Raw genomic sequence first — 27,940 nt, 5'->3', positions numbered from 1 at the left:
CTCAGTCTGAAACCAGCCTCTGACTTTTAGTCTCTTTACAGGAAACAATCAGTGTTATTTTAGGAGGAAGAGTTGATTTTTATACTCCACTTTTCCTCTACATAAGAAGTCTCAAAGTGGCTTACGATAGCCTTTCCTTCCTCTCCCCACAATAAACACCTTGTGAGGTGGGTGAGGATGAGTGAGCTTTTAGAGAACTATGACACACACAAGGTCACCTGGCAGACTGCATGTGGAGGAAAGGTGGGGAATCAAACCTGGTTCTCCAGAGTCTGCTGATCTTAATCATTGTACCATGCTGCCTGTTTTTAGTGTCCTAGTATACTGTTGGAGTCGCAGAAGCAATTGGAGTTCTGTTTCTCCTAGTCTCAGGATACTAGAGAATCTGCTCTCTGAAGTTGCCATTTCCTCCAGGGGTACTGATGTCTGTAGCCTGGAGATTGGGTTTAATTCTGGAAGAACTCTAGCCCCTACCTTAAGTTTGATAATCATATTCCCATAGCTCATGGACCATTCCAAATATGTGATGCTGTGTTGCTTGGCTGGCTTCATGTTCTTCGATTTCATGCTGTTTTGACTGAAATGCGGGTGCCTTGGGGACAGCTGCCATAGATACTGTTTCAGTTTTGCTTGCTGAATTTCACACTTTGGTCTTGGCTCCCAATCATGTTTACAGAGTTGTGGATAAAAATGGCCAGTGTTCGGATGAATTTTCAGTGCTATCAAAAAAGTTATTAACTTTTAATTTGAATTTATATGCTCTGCAGTATATTTTTTGGAATATGCATGTTAATAGTGCATAAATCCTGTTTTTATCACATACAACCTGTTGTGCTGCTATTTAATTAGCTGAAAGAAATACTGGAGTCACTAAATTGTGACCCCAGAAACATGTGCAACAGTTGGAGGGGACAGAAGGGGCTTTTGGGTAATTAAAGAAAGCAACCAGGGCAACATTCACCATCACTTTAATCTTGGCAGCTGCAGGAAAAATTGGCCATTTAGACATTTAATGGCATCATTATGAAGGTTTGCTTGTACCTCAAATTTTAAATGTGTGTGATGCAGAACAATGCATCATACAGGATTTGCTTTGATGCATCACCAAACCCCACCATAAATATAGAGTTAGCAAATCCTAATTCTGTGCATGCCAACTGCTTCTCACAGTTCTACAATGAAGGAATAGAGGGGGTACTCGTTAAATTTGCAGAGGACAGTAAACTGGGAGGGGTAGCAAACACACTGGAAGACTCAATCAGAATGCAAGATGATCTTGACAGGCTAGAAAACTGGGATAAAATGAATTTCAGTAGTGATAAATGTAAAGTTCTTCATTTAGGTAGGAAAGATTATATGCATCGCTATAGGATGGGCGAGACTTGGCAGTAGTATGTGTAAAAAGGATATGGGGGTCTTAGTAGACCAGACACTGAACATGAGTCAGCAGTGTGACTCAGTAGCTAAAAAGGCAAATGGGATTTTGGGCTGTATTAAAAGAAGTATCACATGAGGTGATGTGACCACTTTACTCCACTCTGGTAAGACCCCACTTGGAATACTGTGTTCAGTTTTGGCCACCACAACTGAAGAAAGATGTAGAAAAATTGGAAAGATGTAGAAAAAATGTCCAGAGGAGGGCTACAAAGATGGTGAGGGGTTTGGAGACCAAATTGTATGAGTAATGGTTGAGGAAGCTTGGTCTGTTTAGCCTGGAGATAAGATGACTAAGGGGTGATATGATTGTTGTTGTTATGTGCGAAGTCGTGTCCGACCAATCGCGACCCCATGGACAATGATCCTCCAGGCCTTCCTGTCCTCTACCATTCCCTGGAGTCCATTTAAGTTTGCACCTACTGCTTCAGTGACTCCATCCAGCCACCTCATTCTCTGTCGTCCCCTTCTTCTTTTGCCCTCGATCGCTCCCAGCATTAGGCTCTTCTCCAGGGAGTCCTTCCTTCTCATGAGGTGGCCAAAATATTTGAGTTTCATCTTCAGGATCTGGCCTTCTAAAGAGCAGTCAGGGCTGATCTCCTCTAGGACTGACCGGTTTGTTCGCCTTGCAGTCCAAGGGACTCGCAAGAGTCTTCTCCAGCACCAGAGTTCAAAAGCCTCAATTCTTTGACGCTCGGCCTTCCTTATGGTCCAACTTTCGCAGCCATACATTGCAACTGGGAAGACCATAGCCTTGACTAAACGCACTTTTGTTGGCAGGGTGATGTCTCTGCTTTTTAGGATGCTGTCTAGATTTGCCATAGCTTTCCTCCCCAGGAGCAAGCGTCTTTTAATTTCTTTGCTGCAGTCCCCATCTGCAGTGATCTTGGAGCCCAGGAAAATAAAATCTGTCACTATCTCCATTTCTTCCCCATCTATTTGCCAGGAATTGAGCGGGCCGGATGCCATGATCTTTGTTTTCTTGATGTTGAGTTTCAAGCCAACTTTTGCACTCTCCTCCTTCACCCGCATCAACAGGCTCTTTAGTTCCTCTTCACTTTCTGCCATTAGAGTGGTATCATCTGCATATCTGAAGTTGTTGATATTTCTCCCTGCAATCTTGATCCCAATTTGTGACTCCTCTAATCCCGCATTTCTCATGATGTGCTCTGCATACAAGTTAAATAGGCAAGGCGACAGTATACAGCCTTGCCGAACTCCTTTCTCAATTTTGAACCAGTCAGTGATTCCATGTTCAGTTCTCACTGTTGCTTCTTGACCTGAATATAAATTTCTCAAGAGACAAATAAGATGCTCTGGTATTCCCATCTCTTTAAGAACTTGCCACAATTTGTTGTGTTCCACACAATCAAAGGCTTTAGCATAGTCAATGAAGCAGAAGTAGACGTTCTTCTGGTACTCCCTAGCTTTCTCCATGATCCAGCGTATGTTGGCAATTTGATCTCTAGTTCCTCTGCCTCTTCGAAATCCTACCTGTACTTCTGGAAGTTCTCGGTCCACATACTGCTGGAGCCTAGCTTGTAGGATTTTGAGCATAACTTTGCTAGCATGAGAGGTGATATGATAGCCATCTTCAAATACTTGAAGGGCTGTCATAGAGAAGATGGAGCAGAGTTGCTTTCTGTTGCCCCAAAGGGTCAGATCAGAACCAGTGGGTTTAAGTTAATTCAAAATAATTTTCAGCTAAACAACTGGAAGAACTTCCTGACAGAGTGGTTATTTTGTGGACCAGGCTTCCTTGTGCGGTGGCGAGTTCTCTTTTAGAAGTTTTTAAGCAGAGGCTAGATAGTAATCTGTCTGAAATGCTGATTTTATGAACTTAGGCAGATTGTGAGTGGGTGTGCAGGAAAGGATGTGCCAGTGTTTGTTTCCTATATTTGTTGCCTTGCATACCCAGGGAATTGCCAATCACCACTGTGGGATGGTAGGTAAATTTCCCCCAGGCCAGGCTGAATTTTTGGTGGGGGGATCATTTGGGAATAAAATTAGGGTCACTGTGGGTAGGCAGGTAGTTATGAGTTCCTGCATTGTGCAGGGGGTTGGACTAGATGACCTTGGATGTCCCTTCCAACTCTATGATTCTATACAGTGGGAAAAGGCACTGGCTGGCCTTTTCCTGCATCTGTTATTAATGAGTTCAAGCGAACCCAGAGTTCAAGAGAGTAACTTCCTATGTTTCTCTCCCTTGCATATACTAGGTTGAGGAAGTAAAAATGGGGAACAGAGGTGTCCTGTTTGCAGGAGTCATAGAGAAACAAGTCTGTATGGCAGGGAGCAGGGAAGGGAATAGGGAAGCCTCCTGTCATGGCTGTATGAAAATGTTTATATGTACTTCTTTGGCTTAGAAGAGCTTCGTTGTGTGGGAAATGAAGTGCCCCCTAAGTCATGGGTATTGATGGAAGATGTACATATGTCAGTATTTTTACACATTTGCTGCAGGAAACATCAGAACCACACCATTGTTCCCATAACAAATCCCATAACACTGGCAAAGTGTGGATACACTTATAAACTTGAGTCTCAGTGAGAAAAGTGGAGAGTAAATAAAGTAAATAAATCAACGTTTGCCTTCCATGGAAAATGTTTCTTATAATCTGGAGGAAGCAGAATGGTCCCAGACCTTGAAATTGACAAGGCCTGACTGTCCTTCCTATTAACAGGATTTTCCCAAGCAAATCCCTTAAGTATTTTTGAAACCGCTGCGGCTGTTGGGCCGTAGCCTTGAAGATACCCCCATAGGAGCTGTCCTTTCAGCACCACTGATTAAGGCGGTTGAAGATGTAGGGCTAGTTCACCTATTTGACTGAAGATAGATTCAAGTGGGTAGCTGTGTTGGTATGAAGCGACAGAACAAAGTTTGAGTCCAGGAGCATCTTTAAGACCAACATTTTTTTTTTCAAAGTGTGAGCTTTCATGTGCATGCATACTTCTTCAGATACGTGAGAACTTCTACCTTGAATAGAATTTTGTTGGTCTTAAACGTGCCACTGGACTCAGACTTTGTTCCATTAAATTAGACTTAGCCTCCCATTGCAGAGTCTATGTTTACAGGGTTGCACACACTTGCATGTTATGCATCTGTTTCTTGTTTGTTTGTAAGCAATTGGACAGTGCTGAGGTACTTGCTACAGGCATGGAAGTGTCAACTGTGTCTGTACATGTAAGTTTTTCAGAATCCTTGCTATTATTTAGCAGTTGCAGATCACCCATTGAAACATTCAAAACACATCCATGTTTGTGAACTTCCTGTTCCTCGACTGGAATCTCATTTTATTCTTATTATCAGGGACCAGAAATGAAGCTGTTCAGAACCATTTGTATCTGCAAAAGATCATACTGACTGGACGCCTCCTGGCTTTGATTCACTAAGAGGTTTTCCCAAATAAAAATGACTGATGCTCTGTACTTAACTCTTTTAACTGTTCAGTGAGAGCTATGCACATTCCTTTTTGCCCATCACCCCTGTTGGTGTCATTTCACAGGTTTCATAAACTGGATGGCAAAATGTTTAGCAGTGCTGAGAGACAACACATTACAAATAAGCCAGCAAAATTAGCCATCACCTCCTTTCATGATGCCTTATATAAATAGACACACTATAAAAAGTACTTAGGCATGCCCCTTGCCAGTTCCTCTTCAGTAGATCGATGGGGAAAGTGCTTAACAAGCTTAAGCGTTTGGTTTCTTTGGAGAGAGTGTTGTCCAATGTCATGCATTATTAGCATCCAGGTGGCGGTGAGGATTCATTCTCCACTTGCCTGTTTTAAGCCCAGGCTTCTGAAGCAGGCTGGAAATAGACTGGAGATCAGGTGCCAAGAGTATGTGTGAAATGGAAAGAATTACAATTTGGCAGAAGGACTTAATACTTTTGACATAGAGCAGTTCTGGGAGGCCTCAAAAAAGTATAGAAAATTGCTTTGATAGAATTCAGCTTCTTTAGAATCTTGATTTTTTCTTTTTGCTATAAACCTTTTCCTCTGGGAGAAGACAGATTAAGAATGTGCCACGTGCTCTTTTAAAGTTGGTCGCCATTGTCCGTGAAATACAAATCCCTTCTCTTGAAGTGTACATTTTTCAGCAGTCAAGTCTCTTGATGTCTCCTGATAGCTCTGGAGATGGCCAAATGCTAAAGTTTGGTGGTATTTTTGAAAAGCTACAGCCATATAGATGAACATCATTCCCAGTCTGGCTGTCTATTCAATACTGTCCCATTCATAGTCAATGAAGCAGAAGTAGATGTTTTTCTGGAACTCCCTAGCTTTTTCCATGATCCAGTGCGTGTTGGCAATTTGATCTCTAGTTCTTCTGCCTCTTCAAAATCCTGCCTGTACTTCTGGAAGTTCTCGGTCCACATATTGCTGGAGCCTAGCTTGTAGGATTTTGAGGATAACTTTGCTAGCATGAAAAATGAGTGCAATGGTGCGGTAGTTTGAACATTCTTTGGCATTGCCCTTCTTTGGGATTGGAATGTAAACTGACCTTTTCCAATCCTGTGGCCACTGTTGAGTTTTCCAAATTTGCTGGCATATTGAGTGTAGCACTTTTACTGCATCCTCTTTTAAGATTTTGAATAGTTCAACTGGAATGCTGTCACCACCACTAGTTTTATTGTTTCTCAGACTTCCTAAGGCCCATTTGACTTCACATAACAGGATGTCTGGCTCCAGGTTAGTAACTACCACATCGTGGTTATCAGGGATGTTAAGATCGCTCTTGTATAGTTCCTCTGTATAATTTTGCCACCTTTTTTATATCTCTTTTGTTTCTGTGAGATCCCTACCATTTTGGCTCTTTAAGTAAGATGGCTACTGATACCTAAATACTGAATAGAAGCTAGCAGTGTTTACAATGAGAAGTCTCCTGTGACAGACAAAAATTAATTTCTCTAAGCCTAATAATAATTGGTGGTCTTGACCATGTAACAGATATAAATAAATACCCAAGTGGGCATACTTGTATGAAAGGTGGATTTAAATGGGCAACTTCAAAACAGTGCCTAGAAGCAACTGATTCTCCATGAGCAGATTAACAAGCCTTATGATGTCTTTATCAACTTCAGCTCTTGTTCAGTTTTAGAAATCCCAGGAATTATGTTAGGCCAGGAATCACTCTTCCTCTTCATAAAATAGCCCTTGGTAGAACCAGCAAATTTCTCTAAGGCAGTCAAACTGCTCTTAAAACTGTTTATAGTATATTTGTTCCTAGCCTGGCAGTCCCCAAACTGTGTTGCATACTGCTGAGCAACAATCTACACGGTGATAGTTACCACAAATGCTGCACATGTTGGAGCAGTTAAAATTGTGTTGCGGGAGGCATTCTGCACATATATAGGGGCTCTGTTTCATACCGTGCTGTAGAGCCAAACTCTTTCTTCACCATCTGGGACACAATAGTTCTCATGCTGTGAAAAGCAGAGAGACAAGGCTGAATCTGCAGATAATGGGAGAGCAGTGCCTGTAACCAGTAGTTGGAAGAAGAGCTGAATGAATAAGAACTGAATGGAAGCCCTTGCATAGGGCAGGCTTATTATTGCCGCTTGTTTGGGAAGGAAAAATGAAGGGACCATTAGGACCGTTTATGCACTGGGAACTTCACTGCCCCAGCTCTCTTGCAGGAGCACAAATTGGGGATGGATGAGGTACACTGGGCCAAATGCTCCCCTGTGTGCATGCAGCAAGAGGCGGGGTAACCCTCCACGACTAAAACTCCAACCTGCAGCCCAGCATGAAACCTCCAGTGCATAAACGGTCTAGAAGAGCAAAGTCTTCTTGCAACTAAAGTTGGCACTGGATTCCTTTGACAAAGGTTCTGTGCCTCTGTCAGCTGCAAAAGGAGCCATGTTAGCCTTAGAAGTACAGTTTTTCCCAGTGCAAAGATGCAGTCACTGGGAAGGCTGATCCAGATGAATTTTTGCTTACCACATTATATTTAAGGCACATTTTACAGGGAGAAAAGATGACAAGGCTACCTATAACTCAAGTTGTGCTCTTGACTCAATGTGCTTTATTGGTTGTGATCTGTCAGGAAGTACAGTTCAATGTTTTTTGTGTCTGGTGTCTTCCTGAACTCACTTTGACATGAAGCCAGAGTGTGGAGGGTGAAGATTGTTTTGCCAAGCAGCTTCTACAAAGCAGCAGTGAGCATGGAGTTGTTAATAAGGTCCTCCCAGATCCTCTTTCCCAGGATACATCTTGCTTTCTGCCTCATTGGCTCTCCATCTTTTCTCAAATTCCACTTGAAAACATCTCTCTCCCTCTCCTTTTCCTGGCCTAGTCACTCTGCCTGCTACTGTGATTTATTATTTAGTCTGGTTGCTGCATAGAATTGTATTCTGTAAAGCATGGAGGGAGGCTTTCTTTGAGAAAGGAAATAAAGTGAAAAGCAAATACAGCAATTAGCCGGCTTGGGCCCAGGGGCATACCTGCTCCATACTATGCATAACAGAAACAGCTCTCACTAGGGTCATACATCCTGCTTTGCCAAGTGCAAGTGAGAATGTCGTACCCCAGTCTGGATTGACCTGCATAGTTTGGAGGCAGTTTCTTGAATCTCAAAAGGGTTACTGTACAGCAGATGATTTTAAGTTTTAACTCAAGCTGCCAAGGCAGCAGTTTTAAGAAGCAGGAAGTGAGGTTAGCCTTTAAGTTCCCCTAGGGTAATGGGCAAAAGTCATATCTGCATCAATGCTGACAAAATAAAGCTTAGTGATCATTATTTTAAAACCTAAGCTAGTTCACATTGTTGATTTCCTCCATGACCTTGTGTTCTCTGCGCAGAGGGAAATTGGTGTGAACGGGTGAGCTTCCCACAAGGAAAGGTGGCAATCATTCTTACAATTGTGTGGCTTGAAAAAAATGCAGCTACAATGGTTGAGATGGCTGCCGGCTTGCTTGGTTTTCTCTAGCCTTTCCTTGTCATTTAATGTATCTGTCTGTCACTTCCTCCCGCCACCATTCCACCATATGATATTATAGATGGTTCTTCCCTTTTATTTATTTATTAGATTTATTGCCTGCCACTCTCGTAGGAGACTCGTGGCGGGTTACACAGTCCGTTAAAACCCCACTATCCGGACATACAACTCCTAAAAAACAGACTCCTAACAATTTAAAAACATTCTTCATTTTGCCTTTGTAATAACCTTGAAAAGTAGGCTAGCCTAGGCTTGAAGAACGTGGCTCATACAAGGTCACTCAGGCTGGGAACTCTTTCCTCCAAGTAAACCCCAGTGGGATTTGCTCCTGAGTACTCTTGTTCAGGATTTTCTCTCAGGGGGTTTCATGGCTGAGCGAGGTTTTAACCCAGGCCTCCCTTAGTCCCATGGTCTGTCCATAAGCATGTGTGTGTAGCTCCTGATGGTTAAATGCCATGAGGACTTCCCTTGCCTCTCCACTCCATGCTACAGGCACCATCTTCCCTGCTTCAACCTGCAAATGGCAGCTGGTGCTTGTAACTACGGCTGTTTGCCAAGCTGGAAGCACTTAAAAAAAAAAAAGCTTTGCTTAAAGGAGTTCATTCATTTACAGCCAACCACAAACAAACAATCCTTTTCCAAACCTGAAAGGTAGCCAGCACCTTCAAAGAGAAATTAATGGCCATTCTAGCAAGAGAACTATGAGCTGGGAAAGGCAAGATGGTAGAACAAGATGCACCCCACAGTCGAAATATATTGTCAGCAGAGAGTGATCTCCATCTCAGGGGCCTGTCCTTGGCCTTTTCATTATGAAGCTGGTGACTCCCCTCCTGCATGATGCCAAGATGACAAAATGTGGACCACGTAGCTGGGATGTTAAAAATGCAAACTAGCATTCCAGGTGAAAGGAGGTGACTGTGGACCTGATGCTGTGGTACTCTTAGTCTGGAGGCCTTTTACCTTGATAGTTAAATGAGAGGAGAGAAGCTTGCTCCAGAAATGCCAGCAGGTGATCAGATGCAAAGTGACAGAGATCTTGTAAACCCTAATGTTATGGGGTGACAAGGACTGTAAATGACTGGATTTTCATTTGGGAATGTCAAAGGCTCTGAGTTTCATGGAAACTGATGTAGGTAAATTCTCTCTCTTCAATAGAAGATGAATTTGGCTGCTCATAGCCAACCTTGGCTTTGTTTTGTCCTCTCTACACAGGGACTGCTTGCTGTTTCATTTTCCTAGTGCTCTTATGGGATGCAGCATTTCAGTTCCCTCTCCAGTGTCTGACCTTGACAAAATGTTTTCTGAATGGGCCAAAACAGAGGCAAATACACGGGGAGCTAAAGCCAGAGCTGGGGAGTAAAGGACAGAGCGGGAAATTGTTTCCAGGTGGTTGGATTCCTTTCCTTGGGAGTTTTGATAAGTGTTTCCATGGTTACAGTAAAAAGAAGATGGATGGATCTCAGTGAAACCTGTTGAGATGCTCTGTAAACTTATCATACTTTGCCTCATGGTATGATGACTTTTTCGTTGCCTTACTTTAGTCCTGTTCCAAGGAAGATATTTTTCCTGAGCCCTGGGGAGAATGAATATACGTTAATCTGGGCAGACCCTCTGTCACGATCGGAAACTGGCGCACTATTCCTTAGGATTCCCCCCCCCCCGGACTATGGGACTTTTGTAGTTTCCTTGTTTAGCAGCTGTGCATGAACAACTGGGGCTGGCAAATTATAAACTGGCAAAATTCAGGTACTTTTAAACCTTTCCATTGATGACAGGGCTATGCTGTCTCTGTGGGCTGCATCATATGTATTGTTTCCCTGCTCACTGCGGATTAGAAGACTAAACAGAGGGTTCAAGGCAGGGACAGCAGGGGATAGAGATGCCAGTAGCAGGTTCAGCTGGGAGCAGGTGTGACCTGGAGACATGCCATGCCTCTTCAGAATGGCCATCTGGGTGCTGCAATTGACTCAGCATTTTTCGGCATTTGGGAGTGATGAAATAGAATGGGAGCCTCTTCTGCCTCTCTGTGGGGTGCTTTGCCTTTCTGGGTGCTTTCCGTTCTTTTGCTGTCTCCCTCGGGGCAGCAGTTTGCCCTTCTTGCCTAATTAAAACCGCATGAAGGGAGCATTGTGATCCTATCTTTCCGCATAATCAAGTTGTGTTATTGTTGCCTCTCTCGGAGAACAGTTAGATCTTGTCTGTGGAATTCTTTCCATAATTTGATCAGCCCTCACCCCGTCCTTTTGAGCAGGCCTGCTGATCAGATGACTGAAGCCACAAGGGCTGCGGGAAACTAGATTTTCAGGTTAATTTAGTGAACGCCCTGTGTGTATAAGTGTGTGGAGGGGGGGGGGGGAATACAAAATCTGTCACCATAGCAGAGAACGTGCTCCAGGTCTCACAGAGTATGCTGTGCTTTTTGAAGATTAAACACACTGTCAGTTTGATTCTACTCTGGGATTACAGAGATTCTATTAACCTGGTTTCCCCCCTTTTCTCTCCCCCCCCACCAATTCATTGTGCTGTATCCTCTGATGCACTCTGAAAGCCTGACCTATATTTTCCTTTTCACTTAGACATCTAACCAGTCTCAACACCGCATAACCCAATGTTATTTGGCATCTGATTTGGGAGCACCTCTCTAGCAGGCTGTCTCTGTACGTGGGAGCCTCCGTGACGTCAGCAGTGCTCTCTTTCTGCTTGGCCCCGCGCTCTCCTTCTCCTTTCATATTTTGCTGTCAGAACCTTCACATCTCCCCTGGGAAAGAGTCACCGTTGTCACCTTCCCTGGAACAGTGCTTTGACAGTGTTGTTCATTTCTTCATTGGCTGCAGGTCTAATACTTTTCAGTGCTTGGACAGTGACAGGTACAGAACTTGCCTGGGCACCGCAGCAGGAATGCTTCATTTGCCAGAAGCTGCTGGTAAACCAGATAATTCAGCCCAAGACATTTAAGCAGTCAGTATTAGAAGGTTTTTTTTTTTTTTTTGGAGGGGGAGCAGTTGGAGGACTAGAAACTCTCAACAGCAGCTGGAGCTGGTTTGAGGTGTGGCTTGAAGTGCAACTGGCAAAAGACAGTGCTCTGTTGACCAGGCCATAGCAGAACTTCAGACTTCTGGTTTTATTCAATGCTTGGCAAACCCAGAGGCTGTGTGTTCCGTGTCAATTTCATCTTTCCATCTTCCTCTATATCCAGAGGGCTTTGAGAGAAGAAGAGCCTTCAGGGAGGGTGATATATAAATATAATAAATAAATGAATAAAGAAAAGTTGTTTTTTATATCCTGCTTCTCACTACCCGAAGCAGCTTACAATTGCCTTCCCTTCCTCTCCCCACAATAGAAACCCTGTGAAGTTGATGGGCTGAGAGAGCTGTAAGAGAACTGCTTTGTGAGAACAGCCCTAAGAGAACTGTGACTGGCCCCAAGGTGATGCAGCTGGCTGCATGTGGAGGAGTGGGGAATCAAACCTGGAGAGTCTACTGCTCTTAACTGCTATGCTAAGCTGGTCTGAGCATTCCTAGGCTAGAAACTTTATTTATTTTTTAATTTATTATTTATTTATCACATTTATATACCACCCTCCCCCAAGGCTCAGGGTGGTTCAGATGGAACATAGAACAAGAACAATACAGAGAAAACTAGTAACCATAGATCATAACAGAACAGTAATAAACATTGTGAACAATACATTCTTAACCCTAACATGTAGATGGACCCATGAATGGAATGTTTAGGATGTTAATTTCATAGGAGGAAGGCTGGGGGGGGGGCAGTGGAAGATGATGGATTCTGGCAGAGGAGCTCCTGCAGAACTGTTCAAGTTCTAGGAACTTCAACTTCTGGGGAGGGCGCATCCCTTCCCCCTTGCTTCTTTCTCTCTCCTCGATCTTTAACATTCTTACCCCTCTTTCTCACCCCTTCCTCCTCTATCAATCTCCTCCACTTCTCTTTCTTCTGTCCATTCACCTCTTCACCTCCTCTGGCAATATCCCCCCCGCCCTTCTTTCTCTTCCTCTCCTTCTCTGTCAACTTACTCCTCCCCAGCTCTTTCTTTCTGTAAACACCCCCCCCCCCAATTTCTGGTTTTCTTTGAGAGCCAGTTTGGTGTAGTGGTTAAGAGTGGCAGCCTCTAATCTGGAGACCCATTCCCCTCTCCTCCACATGTAGCCATCTCAGAGCTCTTTCAGCCCCACCTATCTCACAGGTGTCTGTTGTGGGGAGAGGAGGGGTAGGCAGTTGTAAGCCGCTTTGAGACTCCCTCAGGTAATAAAAAGCAGGGCATAGGAAAACAGGTTTTCCTTTTCTTTTCCCCCTTTCCTTACCTTACTGGCTGCATGAGCTGCCGTATCAGGAAGCTACTACAAGCCCGGCCCTGGAGCAGCTCCTGCAGGGTGATACCACCAGGTCTAAAGTGGCTTCCAGGTATTGCCACAATTGGATCTGGAGTGGCTCCCGGATGCCACCACCAGCCCTGAAAAAGAAAGGTAAGTGTGTCACCTGCGCATGCGCAGACAACAACACTATTTATTTTGAGGGGAATTTAATCCCTCCATTTTCAGAAATATCCCTCAAGTTTACAGAAAAATCTGTCTAGTGTTAGTATGACCCCGATTTGTGGATTTAGATATCTGCAGCTGGGGGCCATGCTTGAGAAATAGGCATAGAAATTATAATTCTTGTCCAGGCCCATAATTTTGTCAACACTCCAGGAAACAGTCCAGTTTTGCAGACCTCCTTTTCAGTGGGACAATAGTCTGCCAGATCCATTTCAAAATTCCTCATGGGATTCTACTTCATATATAGAAACCTGAGCTTCCAAACATGTCAAGAACGCATTGGGAAAATCTTAATATATTCAGGAACACATCTTTTTTTAGTCTCCTTAAGTAGCAGCCAAAATGCAAAGAATTTCTACACCCAGATGAAAATATCTACTTTCTTTAAATATGTTCAAATCTATTGGAGGACTTCTTTTTCTGTCATTTTCTCTTTTTTATTTTGTCACATAAGCATATTCACATATGGTATTTTGATACATGCAGTTTTTAATATGACTTCATTTCATATGCCTAAGATACTTGGATGATTGCCCTTTTGCCAGTTTGTGTGTGCATGTTTTGGTAGATGAACGGTTGCACAATTATTTCGTATGCCCCGTCTGGGCCACTATGAGGTTAATCTAAGAATGAGGCATCTGAGGAGCTGGGAAGGGGTTTTGATGCTGCTTTGGACTAAGCAAAAGCCATCTTTGGCTGCCAAAGCTTGTCCTGCTCACTCAGCACCTCTCCACTTTAGGATCCATAAGATTTGAATCATATTGGAAGATTTTCTTAATGAAGGAAAGAACTGATTGAATTCACTAGAACAGGGGTAGTCAACCTGTGGTTCTCCAGATGTTCATGGACTACAATTCCCATGAGCCTCTGCCAGCATTTTCTGGCAGGGGCTCATGGGAATTTGTAGTCCATGAACATCTGGAGGACCACAGTACCCCTGCACTAGAACACAAATATTCTTCTAGACTCATTTGAGAGTCAGTGTGATGTAGTTCTTAGGGCTTTAGACTGGGATCTGGGAGACCCAGGTTCAAATTTGCAGTCTTCGTGTTCATCCCATCAAAGCTCTGGAATGCTTTCTCCTGGAAAATGTGTCTGTCTCCTTCTGCTGCCGTCTTTGGCCGTGGGCAAAGGCTTTCTTTTTCAGTCAGTATTCCTTCAGTGATCCCTCCTTTCTAAACAGTGCTTTCATGGCTGTTTTTAATATTTTGTATGTATTTTAAGAGCCTCTTGTGGCGCAGAGTGGTAAGGCAGCCGTCTGAAAGCTTTGCCCATGAGGCTGGGAGTTCAATCCCAGCAGCCGGCTCAAGGTTGACTCAGCCTTCCATCCTTCTGAGGTCGGTAAAATGAGTACCCAGCTTGCTGGGGGGTAAATGGTAATGACTGGGGAAGGCACTGGCAAACCACCCCATATTGAGTCTGCCATGAAAACGCTAGAGGGCGTCACCCCAAGGGTCAGACATGACTCGGTACTTGCACAGGGGATACCTTTACCTTTACCTTATGTATTTTAAATCTGGGTTTTTTAGTTTTAATGATATGTGTTTGGTGGAGTTAATCTTACTGGTTTTAAAATGTGGCTCTGCTGTGCATGCATGCTTTAAAAGGCTAACTGCCTTGGTGGGCCATGTAAGTTCAGAAAGGTGGCATACCAGTTTTGTAAATCAAATCAAACAATAAATTTATGTAATAGGAAAATTGGTGGAGAGATAAGTGACTGGGTCATGATGGCGTGTCAACTTAGAACTTGATACCTTCCCCTTGTCTGATGTGTTCATTCACCAGAATCGTTCTTGCAAAACGATAGCTTCTGAGCAAATGAGACTGTGGGGGAGAGTCATAAAACTGGAGCAAACTTCCTTTGGAAGAACGAGTTCTTCCTCTTTCCTGCCCTTCCAGATGCAGCAAGCTTGGAGCCAAGAGAGCTGTTGAAGGAATGAGATGAAGGGAGGACTGGGACAAACAAGAGATAGGAGAGGGCTCTTTTAACGCAGAAGAGTTTCATCGGAGGGAGCTATCGATACATGGCTGGTGGTCTGAGAAGTGGCAGCTGAGCCTGCACCAGAAAGGCTTAGCAAAGTAAATTGGCTTAGACTTGGAGAGAGCATGCAACCCCCCCTCCCCCCCTGCTCTAGCCGTGACTGCTGGCAGGCAGTACAGGATGCCGTGTGTGAGAGGAGGATGTTTGGGTCAGCAAACATCTGGTGAGAAATGGGATTTGAACTCCCAGGTTTTGCATTCCTGCATGTAAGGACCTGAAGCGTGAGAGCTGCGGCTGCACAGACCAAGGTTCGGGTGAGTCCTCTCCCCTTCCTCCCTGCCCTTCCTCCAGGCTGCTCCTTCCAAGGGTATCTAGTGCTGGGCTGCAATGCAGGAAGTGTGATTAGCATGAGCTACAGTGCTGGGTGCTGCAATGCAGGAAGTCCTGTAGTAGAGCAGGCAGCACTTCTCAGAGCAGAAGCTGTTTGCAGCACGTGCAGCTCTGAGGTTTTGGTTAGGCCCAAAGCAGCAGGAGGAACAGTGACTCTCCATGAGACCCATAGGGAGACAAGAGGGCAGGGGCTAGAAATGGACCTTGGTGGGGGAAGAAGCATCAAAACCTCACTGAGAAGATCATACAAGGTTGGGTTATCGGGGGCCAGTGGGTACCCATTTATAATGGATAACAGCAGCTACGGTACCTATGGCAACTGCCTGTGGCATGTGCATCTTTCCAAATCCCATCCTGGGGTACTCAGAAAGTTTTAATTTGTTTTTATGGCCGCAGAGCGACTATGCGGTCCATGTGATGAAATACCTGTTGCTAGTTTCATCCCTGTTTTTGAAATGAACAAAGCTTTGGTTGTAAGGTGGCTGGGGAAGGAATGAGCTGGATTGTTTTGCAGCAAGCCCCTGCCATCCCCCTTCCTACAGATAAGAAACTGACAGTGCAGACATGAGCTGCATCATGCTCGGCCAGTGTGCTTTGAAGGGCGTGACCCTGCTTAGGATGTCTCCATTTGTACAGTTTTGCGACAGAAACTAGAACAGGATCTAAATCCCTTGGCCCCTCGCTTAAGACACTGCTGGAGTGATTGTGGTCTGTGTGTAGTCCTGCAGTCAGTTAACGGGTCACCTGTAACATTGTAGAACACCTGTTATATTTGCCACTTGGAGCCACTGTTTTCGATTCCACAATGTGTTGTAAAAAATAAAAAGAAACTAATTTGGCTGCCCCTGTATGAACCTTCGGTTGAAGGATTTACTTATCACTCGATCTACTTACGGATTGTGCTGGCCATAGTCACTAGTTGTTCTAAACAGGATTTCTATCCAGTATATAATTATTTTGTGGCATTTTCCCAGACCCCCCCCCCCCAAATGAATTAGTCTTGATTCATTTGTTGCAATTTTTTAAACAGTGATATTGGTATTTTCAGGGATTCTTTATCAGAAAGATCATTTGTGAGAAGCAGTAGGTTATTTTGAAACGGCTGGGCTGCAAATAAAACTATGACTTTTAATTTTTAAGCACAATTTTTTGTAATCCCGCCTAGCTTAGTATTGAGCAGGTGGGGAAAAGCCCTGTATTTGACCTATCCCATGTGCTTCTCATTTGCTAGATCACTTATGTGATTAGGCCACTGCCAGAGAAGTAGCAGGAAAGTTGTATGGCTTCATGTGTCATGTGTGTTTTCACAGTGTGTGCCACTCTGTATTCTAAAGGTCATTGACCTGTTCATGGATGTAGTCTACATGTTTATTAGGATTCCCCAGAAACACATACCGATCCAAGAAACCCTGGTGGGGGCAGCATGACGCTTGCGGAGTTCATGGATTAAGGCTCTTTGCTGATTCGGTTTCTTTTGGCAAGCCGACACAAATGATTCTCATGATATACGATGACAGCTTCCGAATAGAGAGGTTTGCTGTAACTTATTTATGGTTTTGAGTGGTTGGACATTTTTATATCATTTGAACTGTCTGCAAAAGAGAGCAGGCGAAATTGGGCTTATCTCTGGAAGTGTGTTTCCACCCAGCCTACAAATCAATACCGTTATCTCCAGAACAGTACTAAAGCTGCAGAGGTTAAGTTCTGTATGCTGGGGAGGCTGAAATATTGATGTGGGTAAAATAGCTTGTCCATCCCCCCCTTCTTTTTCACCATGCTGAGCTCCATAGCTTCTAACATTTGCCCCTGGCTGCTGGATTTCTAGAGAACAGAAATGGTCTAGAGAGCTGTCTGTAGCTGGCGGGTTTTCTAGCTGCAGCCACAAAGGTTTGTAACGCGATCGCATTCCTAGAGCCAGTAGAAGACTGTGCTTCCCAGCTGCCCTGGTCCTAAGTCAGAGCTGCTGGTGTAATGGAAATGCAGAAGTGAAGCAGCGTTTTCAGTGTCCTCTGAATAACCTCAAATCCTTCTGGTTTTCCCTGGCTTTTAACAACACTAAGAGGGGGCGTAGGAAAGGCGATATTTTGGAAATGCTGTGTATGTGCAAAGGCATTGTAAAAAAACTAACAAACCAACAAACAAAAAAAAACCCCTCTTGCAAAAGAGTTTGATGCTTCATCTCCAGACACAGACAAATGAATGCTGTTTTGGTAAACATGGTTTCCATTCACTTACCGCATTGCCTTTGACATAGTTTCACTGGTAGTTCACTCTTCGTGAAGTTATTTTGTTTTATATATACAGCTTCTTCATCCATGTCTGCGGGTTTATGCTGGCCAATTAACCCCTTTCCTAGCTTCCCTTGTTGTTCCCTTGTTGGTGTCCTGAGGGCATTGCTCTTATGCAGTGGGGATTTCTGGGACCTTGCCAAGTCTCCAGACTTTCCGAAGAGCCAGTGTGTTGTGGGAGTCAGCATGGTCAGTGGCTGGACTGCCAGACTAGGATCTGTAGGTCCCAGTTTCAAATCCCCACTCTGCCATGGAGGATTGATGGGTGATTTAGGGCCAGCAACACCACACTTTAGGTTAAGGGCTGTGGTTCTGAGGATGTGGTAAGCTGCATTGGTTTTCCATTAGGGAGAAAAGTAGGATCTAAATAAATAAGAAAATAAATGAAATCCATTCTTCTGCCTCTGAGCAAATGCATTGGCCACATAGCATTGGGCTAGAACCACTTTCCCCATTTTTAAAAAAATAATATTGAAAACAATAATCCTTTTGTAACCATTTAGTTATGCACAATAAAGATGTGCTATAGTCCTCAAACTATGTTCAGTAACCACCTCCTGTGTGACGTCTTTCCTCAGATGTCTTCTCCATGTGTGTCTGCTAGATAAATCAATCAGTGGTGGCCAAACTGTGGCTCTCCAGCTGTCTATGCGCTACAGTGGGGCTCATGGTAATTGTAGTCCATGGACAACTGGGGCTCTACAGTTTGGCCATTTCTGCTCTAGATAGTCATCAAAGAGTCACCTGGTTCTTAAAGATTCCTTTGGGAGTAGCAATATATCCTTTGGCCAAGGGTCTGAGTTGAGCTCATGTGGGCTGAATATAGGCTGCCATGACTATGTGGAGCCCCAGGGTCCAGAGTATCCCTTGCAGGGCTTAACTCAGCATGTTGTGAGCTACATTTTGTTGGTCTTCTGTTGGATAATCTATGCTAATAGAAAAGGACTCAATGAGAAGGCCTCCATCTCTACACTATCGACATGGTCAATTAATAACCATGAATTCTAAGCAGTTTTCTATCAGAAATTTGATACAAGGTGCTACTCAAAAGTCCACTGAACTCAGCACTGACTAAGGTCAGTTCAAGGTCTGAAGACAAGGCCTTTCCTCCCCCTGCTGCTGGAAAGCCCTTTAAGAGGAGAGGTTGGAGATTGGATCTTCATGCAAAATGTGCTACTGAACTAGGTGATAGGTTAAACTTGAGAGCTGATGCTCATTTTTAAAGTAGTGCATGTGGGGTTATTGACTTCTGATCATACATGGAGGCATCATTCCCGCTCTTCACTGGCAAGGCAGGGCCGAGGGGGCAGGCTAGTTGTCCTTCTTCCTGTTCTGCCTCCCCTGTATGAAAGTCACACATTAAACATGCAATGGGTTGCATTTGACATATTGTCTAATCAAAGTCTTGTTACTTATCTCTAGAAGCATAGTTGTGCCTGAAGCACAGGTTTGTGCTGCTTTATACTTTATCCTGAAGCACAGACGGGTTCATCAGTTATACCTTGGGCATCTCTTATTCAAGGAGAGAATCATACCCCTAGATCTGACCTCAGAAAGAATCCTCTATAGACCTTTGCTGCCAGAATTTCTAACACTCTGCTTACCATTTAGCAGTAGGTAATGGAATTCCAATTTTTCTGGTACTAACAGAAACTATATAATTTGAGGTTGCTATTGTTAAAGCAAAGACTGCCAAGGGCAAACACTAGCAGCAGTCAAGTTGTAAAACCTTGTTATCGTTTTTAAAAAGTTATGAAACCGAGTTGCTCATAAATTTTTAAAGAGCCTCTTTCAAAAGATCCACGCATTCCCCTATAAACCAGCATGATGTCCATTTCCTGGAAAAGAAAAATTAAGGGTTCTCAGACTGTTCATGAAAAAGCAAATCCTAAATTATCTGAGTTTGTTTGGGATCCTGGGTCACAAAACAAAAAAGAAGGGCCAGATATCAGGACAAGCATGAGTTGTGTTGTGGTGTGGCATGGGTTTTCGGTCACTTTTCGAATGCTTCTCCTTTGTGGCAGTGTGAAAAATCAAATCCATCCATGCATATCTCCTTTTAGAATCCTAGAGTTGGAAGGGGGCCATACAGGCCATCTAGTCCAACCCCCTGCTCAGTGCTGGATCAGCCCAAAGCATCCAAGTTAAGTATCTGTCCAGCTACTGCTCTCTTGAAATAATAAACTGAATTCAGCATTGTTACATCCCAGGGAACTGCGTTCTTCGCACAACATATCTTTGCAGTTAAACTGTGACTTGGCAGTTCTCTAGTGTGTGCTCCTTTCCTCCATGCATAACTGCAGGCTCACTATCTGTCTTGTCTGTGCGAAATGAGAGAAAATCACTGTGCTTCTGGCCATTGGATGTGGCCTACCTCAGGCTCAAGCTCTCTCTACCCAGCTTGTTTCATTAGGTAGTGAAAATAGATCAAGATGGGAAGCGGTGTTGGTCAGAACAAAGTCTGAGTCCATGGCATCTTTAAGATCAATAACATTTTATTCAAAGTCTCAGCTTTTGTGTGCAAACCCATGTCTTCAGATACAGTAAAAAAAAAACTAAAAAGCTAAAGCTAAAAAGCTAAAAAGCTAACAGTACAAGTCATTTTGGAACAGTTCTATCTTGGCCATTAACTGACAGCTCTCCAGTGGAGCTAATGGGAAAAAAATCTTTATTACCTAAGGGGTAGTGAGAGCCCGTTTGAGACAGAATGCGTCTTTCTTACTATTGATCATCATTAAATCAATAATAGAAAATATTTGAGTGTGTTTGAATGATATAAGTAGAAGTGTGTTTGTTTTTCTTGGGGTGGTTGAGGTGGAAAACCACTCAGCAAATCTGACCCGTTCCTTGTTATCCCAATGCCAGGTTATGTATCTGGGTAGACAGACTTGGCTGCTAAAGCCACTGTCTTACTTCTGTGTTTCTCTTTTCAGACTGACCCTCCTCCAACCAAGGCTTGCTGATGATGAATGGAACAGCCAATGTGAACGCAGCTGGACGTAGCCATTATGCCTCCTCAATCCCTGTGCCCAGAGCTGCATCCCACAGCAAGATACACACTCTGGCAGCATCTCCAAAGTTGCCCCCAAGGCAAAACACTGTGGGAGCTGTTCCTTCCCAAAGGGCATCCTCTCCCAGGATCGGAAAGGGGCTGGTTGGTTCAGGCAGTGGTAATGTCAAAGGATGCAAGCAGAAGATCATCCCCAAGGCCCCAGCAGCCGCAAGCCCTGGACAGGAGAAAGCTGAGGGGGCTGAGAATCATGGTGGGACAGAAGGAACGGAATCTAGTCTCAGTTTGAGCACAGTGTCTGATTGCAACAGCCTCCGGGGAACACAGAAGACCAGTCCCAGAGCCAATGGACCAGCCAAAAAACCTGCATCTCAAGCCACAGAGAAAGGGAAAGACACCCCAAAGCATGGAGAAGATTGTACCAGCCTCAGTGCCAAGAAGAGTCTTGCGAAGCCCAACTCAGTTTCTGAGCCTACAAAAACCTCTCATCTCCCAGGGAAGAGCCCTTCTCATCTCAGCCTGTACAGTGAGACTTTGTTATCCAGGCCTTCAGAAGGACCCAGCATGAAGAGACCCCAGAGCTGTCCCGTGAAAGGTCAGTGGGCTTCAGAAGCCACCTGGAAAGGAAGTGGGATGTCCAAGGTGGAGGAGAAGCCTCAGGTCATCTCACTGGACACAAGCAGCCTTAATAAAGGGCCTGCCCTGCACGCTGGACCCATCAGTTTTCCTTCTGTGCCTCAACACAACCATCCCATTATGGCCACGGTGGCCCCTTTCCACTATCGGTGAGTGGTCAAACTAGGCATAACAAAGCAGATTTAGAGAAATTTACCAATGTCCATTATTTAAGGCCTGTTATGATTTTTAATATATATGGTTTCCTATTCTATGTAGCTGCTTTGAAAAGCATAGGAGGATCTCTGGAGGATGGGATGCTAAACCTTTCCCTTATGTGTCTTTCCCCTAATTTAACTTCTTCTCCATGAATTCCTCCCCCAGGAGAAAAAGAAAGACAGCTAAAGTATAGAACGTACAGCTGCTGCTAATTTTTTTTTTTAAATAAAGCTTATAGATCTCTTACTGTTGCAACATGAGACTTCTAGACAGCCAATAGGGAGGAGGAGGCCTGCCTTTGCCTCAGCCCTGCCTAGGACTTTTTGCCTCCACAACTGCAGAACCTTGAATGCATTTTGTGACCGACAGCCATCGTAGGGAAGGCAGCACTCAGGTGCATTTCTAGCCTTTTTGTTTTTCCACTGATGCATTGAGGCATCATATCCATAGGTGACTAGCACATTAGGCTCTGCAGAATATATCTGCCCAGATTACTGAGAAATGAATTGAATGATGACAACCCTTTGGTTTGATCTGCTTATGTAGTTGAATATTTTAACTGGAGAAACATGGATTAGATGTGTTTTCTTTGCTGTCAGGCGACAGGGTGAAAAGGAGAGGACCGGCCTCTCTAAAGAGGAACATGCATGTGATGAGCACCCCAGCCCTGTTGAAGGCCCTGATCTCAGCTTGAGAGGTGTGGGTAAGTAGAAGAGCTGGATTTAATTGTTCCTGATGAGGAAAGATCAGGGTGCATGGCTCTAACTGACTGATGGAGCGGGGAGGTCTCCTTTGAAGCACTGAATGTAAACTTTGGTGGCCATCTGTGTGGCCATACTGGACAACAAGTGGCAAGTGCTTGGAAGCAGATCCTATTCTTTCTGAACCACACTTAAATCCAGGTTCCCTCAGCTGTCAGAGGGGAATTTGCAAGCAGTTAACAAATATTTGGGTTGCGGAGGATTGTGGCTGATAAAACAGTCAAGAACTTTCTGTTGCTAACAAGGGGGAATGCTGGGATATTTTTTTTTATTATGAGGCTGCTATACCCCACCCCCTTGTGATCGCTGGTGAACAACATACAGTTGGTGAGACAGTCAGCTTAAAAACCAAGATACAAAGATTTATGTTGGAAGCACCCCTAAAAACCTTAAAAGTTTAATATAAATCAATATAAAATGGATTACAAACTGCTAGCCCAATGGAGGGGAGGGGGCAGGGAAAGATGAGAAAGCCCCCATTTATACGTTTTATAACAGTTCATTCCACTGGCCTCAACTGTGAACTTGGCAGAAGAGGTCCATCTTGAAGGCCTTGCAGAACTCTATGAGCTCCCCAAGGAGCTCCTTCTGCCAAGCAGGGGCCAGGTTCAAGAAGGCCCTGGCTCTTGTTGAGGCTAAGCATACTTCTCTGGGGCTGCAGACCACCAGCGGGTTGGCATTTGCTGATCGATGAGCTCTCCAAGGGATGTATTTGGAGAGGTGGTCCCTTAGGCCTGCATAAGGCCACAAGGTTTAAGACCAGAACCTTGAACTGGATCCAGAATGCAACTGGAAGCCAGTGCAGTGCAGTGACACTCTTAAGGTTATATAGCCAAGCAAGTTATAAATATAGTAAGAGCAGTTTCACTTATCTTTTTTAAAACATAAGTTGCATTCCTTTGCTACCAGTATCCTTCTGTTTGCCTCAACTAGGGGCAGTGGAAGCAAAACAGCTCAAATCTGTTGAACTTCACTTTAAGATCATAATGGTCCATTATAACCACACAGTACAACCTGATCATTTGTCTAGAGCATGTCAGGATTACACCACTGGAGAGCTCCTAGATGAAACTATCAAGATCTACCTAAACTAGTTCCTATAGAATGGGATCCAGAGAGAGAAAAGTTGGCATACATTTTTTTCCATTCCTGTAATAGACTCTATAACTCTGGATTCTTGGTGGGTTCCTGATGCATAAGAGTCTTGCCTGCTAAAATCTGGCGGTTTTACATGACAGAAGTCCCATTTGGTATGGATGATCATTGTGTGCTTCTGATAATAAGATGTATGTTTCTGATGAAGAAGTATCATAGATTGCATCACCATTTCTGTAATAGTTATTGGATAATATTTTCATTATTTTTACAATTATTACAAAGTGGGAAATAGACATCCACTGACGGTTGCCTTTTCAGAAAGTTTTATTTATTTATTTATTTATTCATTTCTTCCATTTATATCCTGATCTCCCTTGCGGTTTTAGGAAAAGGCTTGTTATTCTTCTATTAATATTAATCATAAATAATAGAGCAGGCTATGCCCCTGGAATAGAATCTGGAGCTGCAGATTGTTAGAGAAATGGAAAGAGCTTGGCCATTTTAATCTAAGTGATTTAAATAGTTTAATCACCACTAATTAGCATGTTATCTATGTCCTTGGAAAAAGTCTTATGGAAAAAGTACCAGATAGAATGTTTATACAGACTATGCAGGTGTGTCAGGGATTCAACGAAAGCCCACGCATTTTGAACAGACTGAAATCTAAGGCTGAAGCAGCACATGATACATGACTGTAAGTATATTTCTCATGCATATTCATTGGAGAACAGTCACAGGAAGGTACAGTCTGCTGGAGATGGCAAGCACAGTGACCAGGATGAAAAGCTGCTATAACTTTCCTCTTCCTGCCATTTTCCCATTCAAAGTCACCCCTTCCCCAAGCAGGAAGAAAAGTCAATTGAGAGAGAAGCTAGCTGGAGAAGAAAAGCTGCCTTCTTTACCTTGCCAGTACTGTGCTCAAGACTCAAGACTGCTCCCATGCCTCTCAAAGTTTTGCTTTAAAAAAGAAGTTGTGAACAACATGGGTGAAAAGTACTGTGCAGCCACAGCTGACTTATGGTGACCCCTCATAGATTTTTCAAGGCAAGAAACTTCAGAGGTGGTTTGCCAAGTGGGACTCCTCAAGGAGGATGAATTCTGAATAAAGAAAAGTTACTAAAGAGTCCAAAGCATTGATTAGCCAGTGTGCAATCACATTTAATACACCTGTGCCTAGAAACCAGAAGAAATCTCTCCTTCTTAGGAAAGTTAATTGCAACAAGGACAGGGCTTTGATTTAACATTATCAGACCCCAAAGATCTTAGATGCAACGGGCAGATCATTCACGTACATATCTATGGTAAGCTTCCATTCAGACTGCTGTGTGGTCTGCATCAGGCCTTTGATATAGTCATGGGAATACTGCTAAAGTCCAATATCACCCGGCGAGTACAACAAAAATACATTTTTTTGTATTTATAATTTGTCAATAATTACTAGTGTTGGAATTTTAGAAAAATACTTTGATGGAAGAATAATGGCCATTCTTCAATATATTGACTTCCTCTACTTATGGATGCCTTCAACTTTAAGAATCATTAACTTGATTTCTGATAAGCCATATATGGTTACTATTTGCTGGTAATCTGTGTGTTGGGCAAAAAACCCTAGAGCAAGGTGTTACCAGACTTCAGCGAACTTTTGGAAGGAGCTGGAAACCTATAGCAACAAAGTTGTAATAACTCAGCTTAAATGCAGAGCAAAAATATAGGGGTTTTTTTGTTTGTTTGTTTTACAATGCAGTCCAAAACAGAATGGGCTTAGAAGGATGTAACTCAATTTACGTTGATATCATAAGTTGTTTTCATTTATTGTGGCTACAGTCCTAGGCAATTGGAGTCCTCCTCAGAGTTGATTGAAAACAACATATTGAGGAATCTCGGTTACTTACAATTACACAATAGTATACTGATAATGGGAGGCATACTGAGAATAGGAGTTCCCAATCTTAATGAAAGCCCAAGGTCACTTTAGCCATATTAAAACACTGGTGAAAGATTTGTGTTACGTTATTATCTCAGTTGACTTTTAAGAAAGAAAATGTGTTGAGGGGGATCATTACGTAAGATGAGATAATATTACTCAAATGCATCCCAGAAGGGAGTTTCAAGTAGCGGTGTAGACAGCCAAGTCAAAAGATAACAATATATTAAGTCAAGGGATGCATAGACAACTCCAATTCCTAATGAATTTCAAAATCCTAACTTGGGTGCTATGTTTTCTAAGATGGCTTCTAAGAAATCAGTATTTCAGTGAGTAACAGTGTTGACATATCGATATCCCTCTGGAGATAGCAAAAATCTTCCCCCTTTTTTGTTTAACCTTTTATCAAGGTCTGATGTTACATTTCTTCATATGGACTTGAATTCACCTGCAGGATTGTGTGAAGCAAGGTAGTGGAGTTTACATATGAGCATTTTCTTCCTTGCAGGTGATGTGAGGAGAGTGATTGACAGGGCTATTTGCATGCTGCAGAGTTTGGGAACTGCAGGAAAAGGGAAGAATGTGTTGATGACCACCCTTGTGATTGTGAAGAAGAGTACTTACATATGAGGGATTTCTCAAACAGCAGTGGGATGTTGGGAGCATCCACATGATGTCATCCTCCTTCCTTCTCTATTTTATCACTCTCCTTTTAAAAGAGGGGAGGACCATGTTTGCTGGAGTCTCAGAAGCCTAACAGTGGATTGAATAAGATTTATGTGGTGGAAGGGGGGCAATCTTCATCATACTTTAGAAAGCTGAGGAAAAATTCACAGACTTGTAAAACTTGTGAAATGAAGTATGAAGCAAGATAAATCATAGAATCATAGAGTTAGAAGAGTCCTCCAGGGTCATTTAGTCCAACCCGCTTTGTACATTATTCAGATAAAGCATATGATATATTTCAAACATTATAAATCTCCATTTCAGTGTTTAACAGTACTAATAATTAGTAAGTCAATAGTGGTAATTCTGGAACTTGGGGGTGATCTTCGATGCCTCCCTTACCATGGAAACTCAGATCACAAATGTAGCTCACCAGGTGCTTTATCATTTATGCCAAGCAAAGTTACTAGCATCCTATCTGGCCCTGGACGACCTAGCCACAGTGATCCATGCAATGGCCACCTCTAGACCGAGACCACTGTAACTTGCTTTATGTGAGCCTGCCTTTGACTATGATCTGGAAATTACAACTGGTACAGAATGCACAGATCCTAACAGTACAAGCTTACAGTGCTATGTTAACAGACAAGGAAACTTTGATTACACTGCTGGAGTTTTCAGCAGAGGTCTGTGGTTGGATTTGAGCTATGTTGAAATCCTGAGCAGAAGGTAAAACACTGTTAGGGTTTACGGAGCTTCATTATATTTGGCTATATGTGCCCTGAGCAATAATGGGGTACTAGAAATAACCCATGATCAATTGGTCCATCAATATTAAGGATCAGAGCCAACTGGCAGTGCAATTGCAGCAAAGGTTGCATTAAAAATTCCATTTAGTGTGGCAAAGAATGCTTTACTTCTCAAGAATGATTGTGCATAGAGAGAAACATATAGGAAAAGAGAATCATATAGTAATCAGCTCCCCCCCCACACACATTTTTTTTCCCTTCCAGGGCTGCTGAGAAAAGCAGGAAACAAAAATCTAGGAGCCTGGGATTCCATGGATCTGAGCCAATCATTTTATTTATTTTCATAAGATGATGATTGGGTGGAGTGTGGGAGGAGTGACAGGGCACCAAAAGGGGATCTTTGTCTGAGAATCTAAAGTGGCTCCCAGCAGCATTTCCATCTCAGCATTTTATTGGATGTGTGTAGTGCCTCCCCACCACCTTTTTCATCTACCCAACCTCCAACTAAGTTGCTTTGGCTTTATCTCCTGATAGGCAACTAGTTCTGCACACGTTGGATAATGCACTTCCAGTGTTCTTTTGCAGCTGGATTTTCCCATGCAGAATAGGAAAAGCTACTTTTAAAGTGCACTAAAAGTGCATTATCCAGCATGTGTGGAATGGGCCCAGGTAGACTTCCCTTCTCTGAGGAGTTCCCCCTGGACAGTTATTTGCATGGTAAATATGAAATCATTGTGAAAGACCAAAGATCTTCCTCGAAAGAAGCACTTGCATTCAAGGGTACAACATTTCCCCTTCACTCTATACGTTTCTGTACAGTGGCATATATTGAAGAAACATACCATGTAAAAGTTTACGTATTTTGGCTGCATATTTTTCCTGGCTGATTGCCAGGCCTAATTTATTTACTAACACAATAATCCCATTGTTTTCTCTGACTTCTGTCTGCAGATGCTTCTCTTATTAAAAGTCCTCCAGTTTTCCAGGTAGTATAGTTGATAGTATAATCCCTCTAAATGGCTTATTGTTTGCCATAGTAATGATCTAGCAAGCTGTAAGTATCAGCGATTCATAAATTGCTCCACAGCAGAATGACTCCACCAGAGGGTAATGCTAGTTTGAATAACTGTTGAAAATAACCTGTGTCTTTTCTTGGCAAGTAATATAAAGAATTTGGTTGCATTCTTGCCTATTGCTGCTCAACTTTTGCCTAACGAAAGCTTCCAACAATCTTGTGTGGTACCCCTGTAGCTTTCTTGTATATGCTGACTGCGGTGAGAAGCAGATATTGCCTCTAACAGGAATAAGCCTAAAA

At 43.3% G+C, this 27,940-nt stretch overlaps 1 protein-coding gene across 7 annotated transcripts in view; it reads left to right on the top strand.

Moving 5' to 3' along the window:
- The window catches only part of NAV1 (neuron navigator 1), a 313,603-nt gene that overhangs the window by 47,682 nt on the left and 237,981 nt on the right, over positions 1–27,940 (top strand). For 6 of the 7 annotated variants that reach the window (XM_077335060.1, XM_077335063.1, XM_077335062.1 and 3 more), the window contains exons 2-3: positions 20,517–21,378; positions 22,027–22,130. In XM_077335060.1, the coding sequence (XP_077191175.1) occupies positions 20,546–21,378; positions 22,027–22,130 (937 nt within the window). In that variant the 5' untranslated portion in view covers positions 20,517–20,545. Of the gene's footprint in view, positions 1–15,050; positions 15,220–20,516; positions 21,379–22,026; positions 22,131–27,940 lie in introns of those variants that run through there. The other variant, XM_077335061.1, reaches the window with a different exon arrangement.

The sequence above is a fragment of the Paroedura picta genome, chromosome 4 (genome assembly GCF_049243985.1).
Source record: "Paroedura picta isolate Pp20150507F chromosome 4, Ppicta_v3.0, whole genome shotgun sequence".
Classification (NCBI taxonomy): domain Eukaryota; kingdom Metazoa; phylum Chordata; class Lepidosauria; order Squamata; family Gekkonidae; genus Paroedura; species Paroedura picta.
Note: the sequence above shows the minus strand (reverse complement) of the source record. Positions and strands in the feature narration are given on the sequence as shown.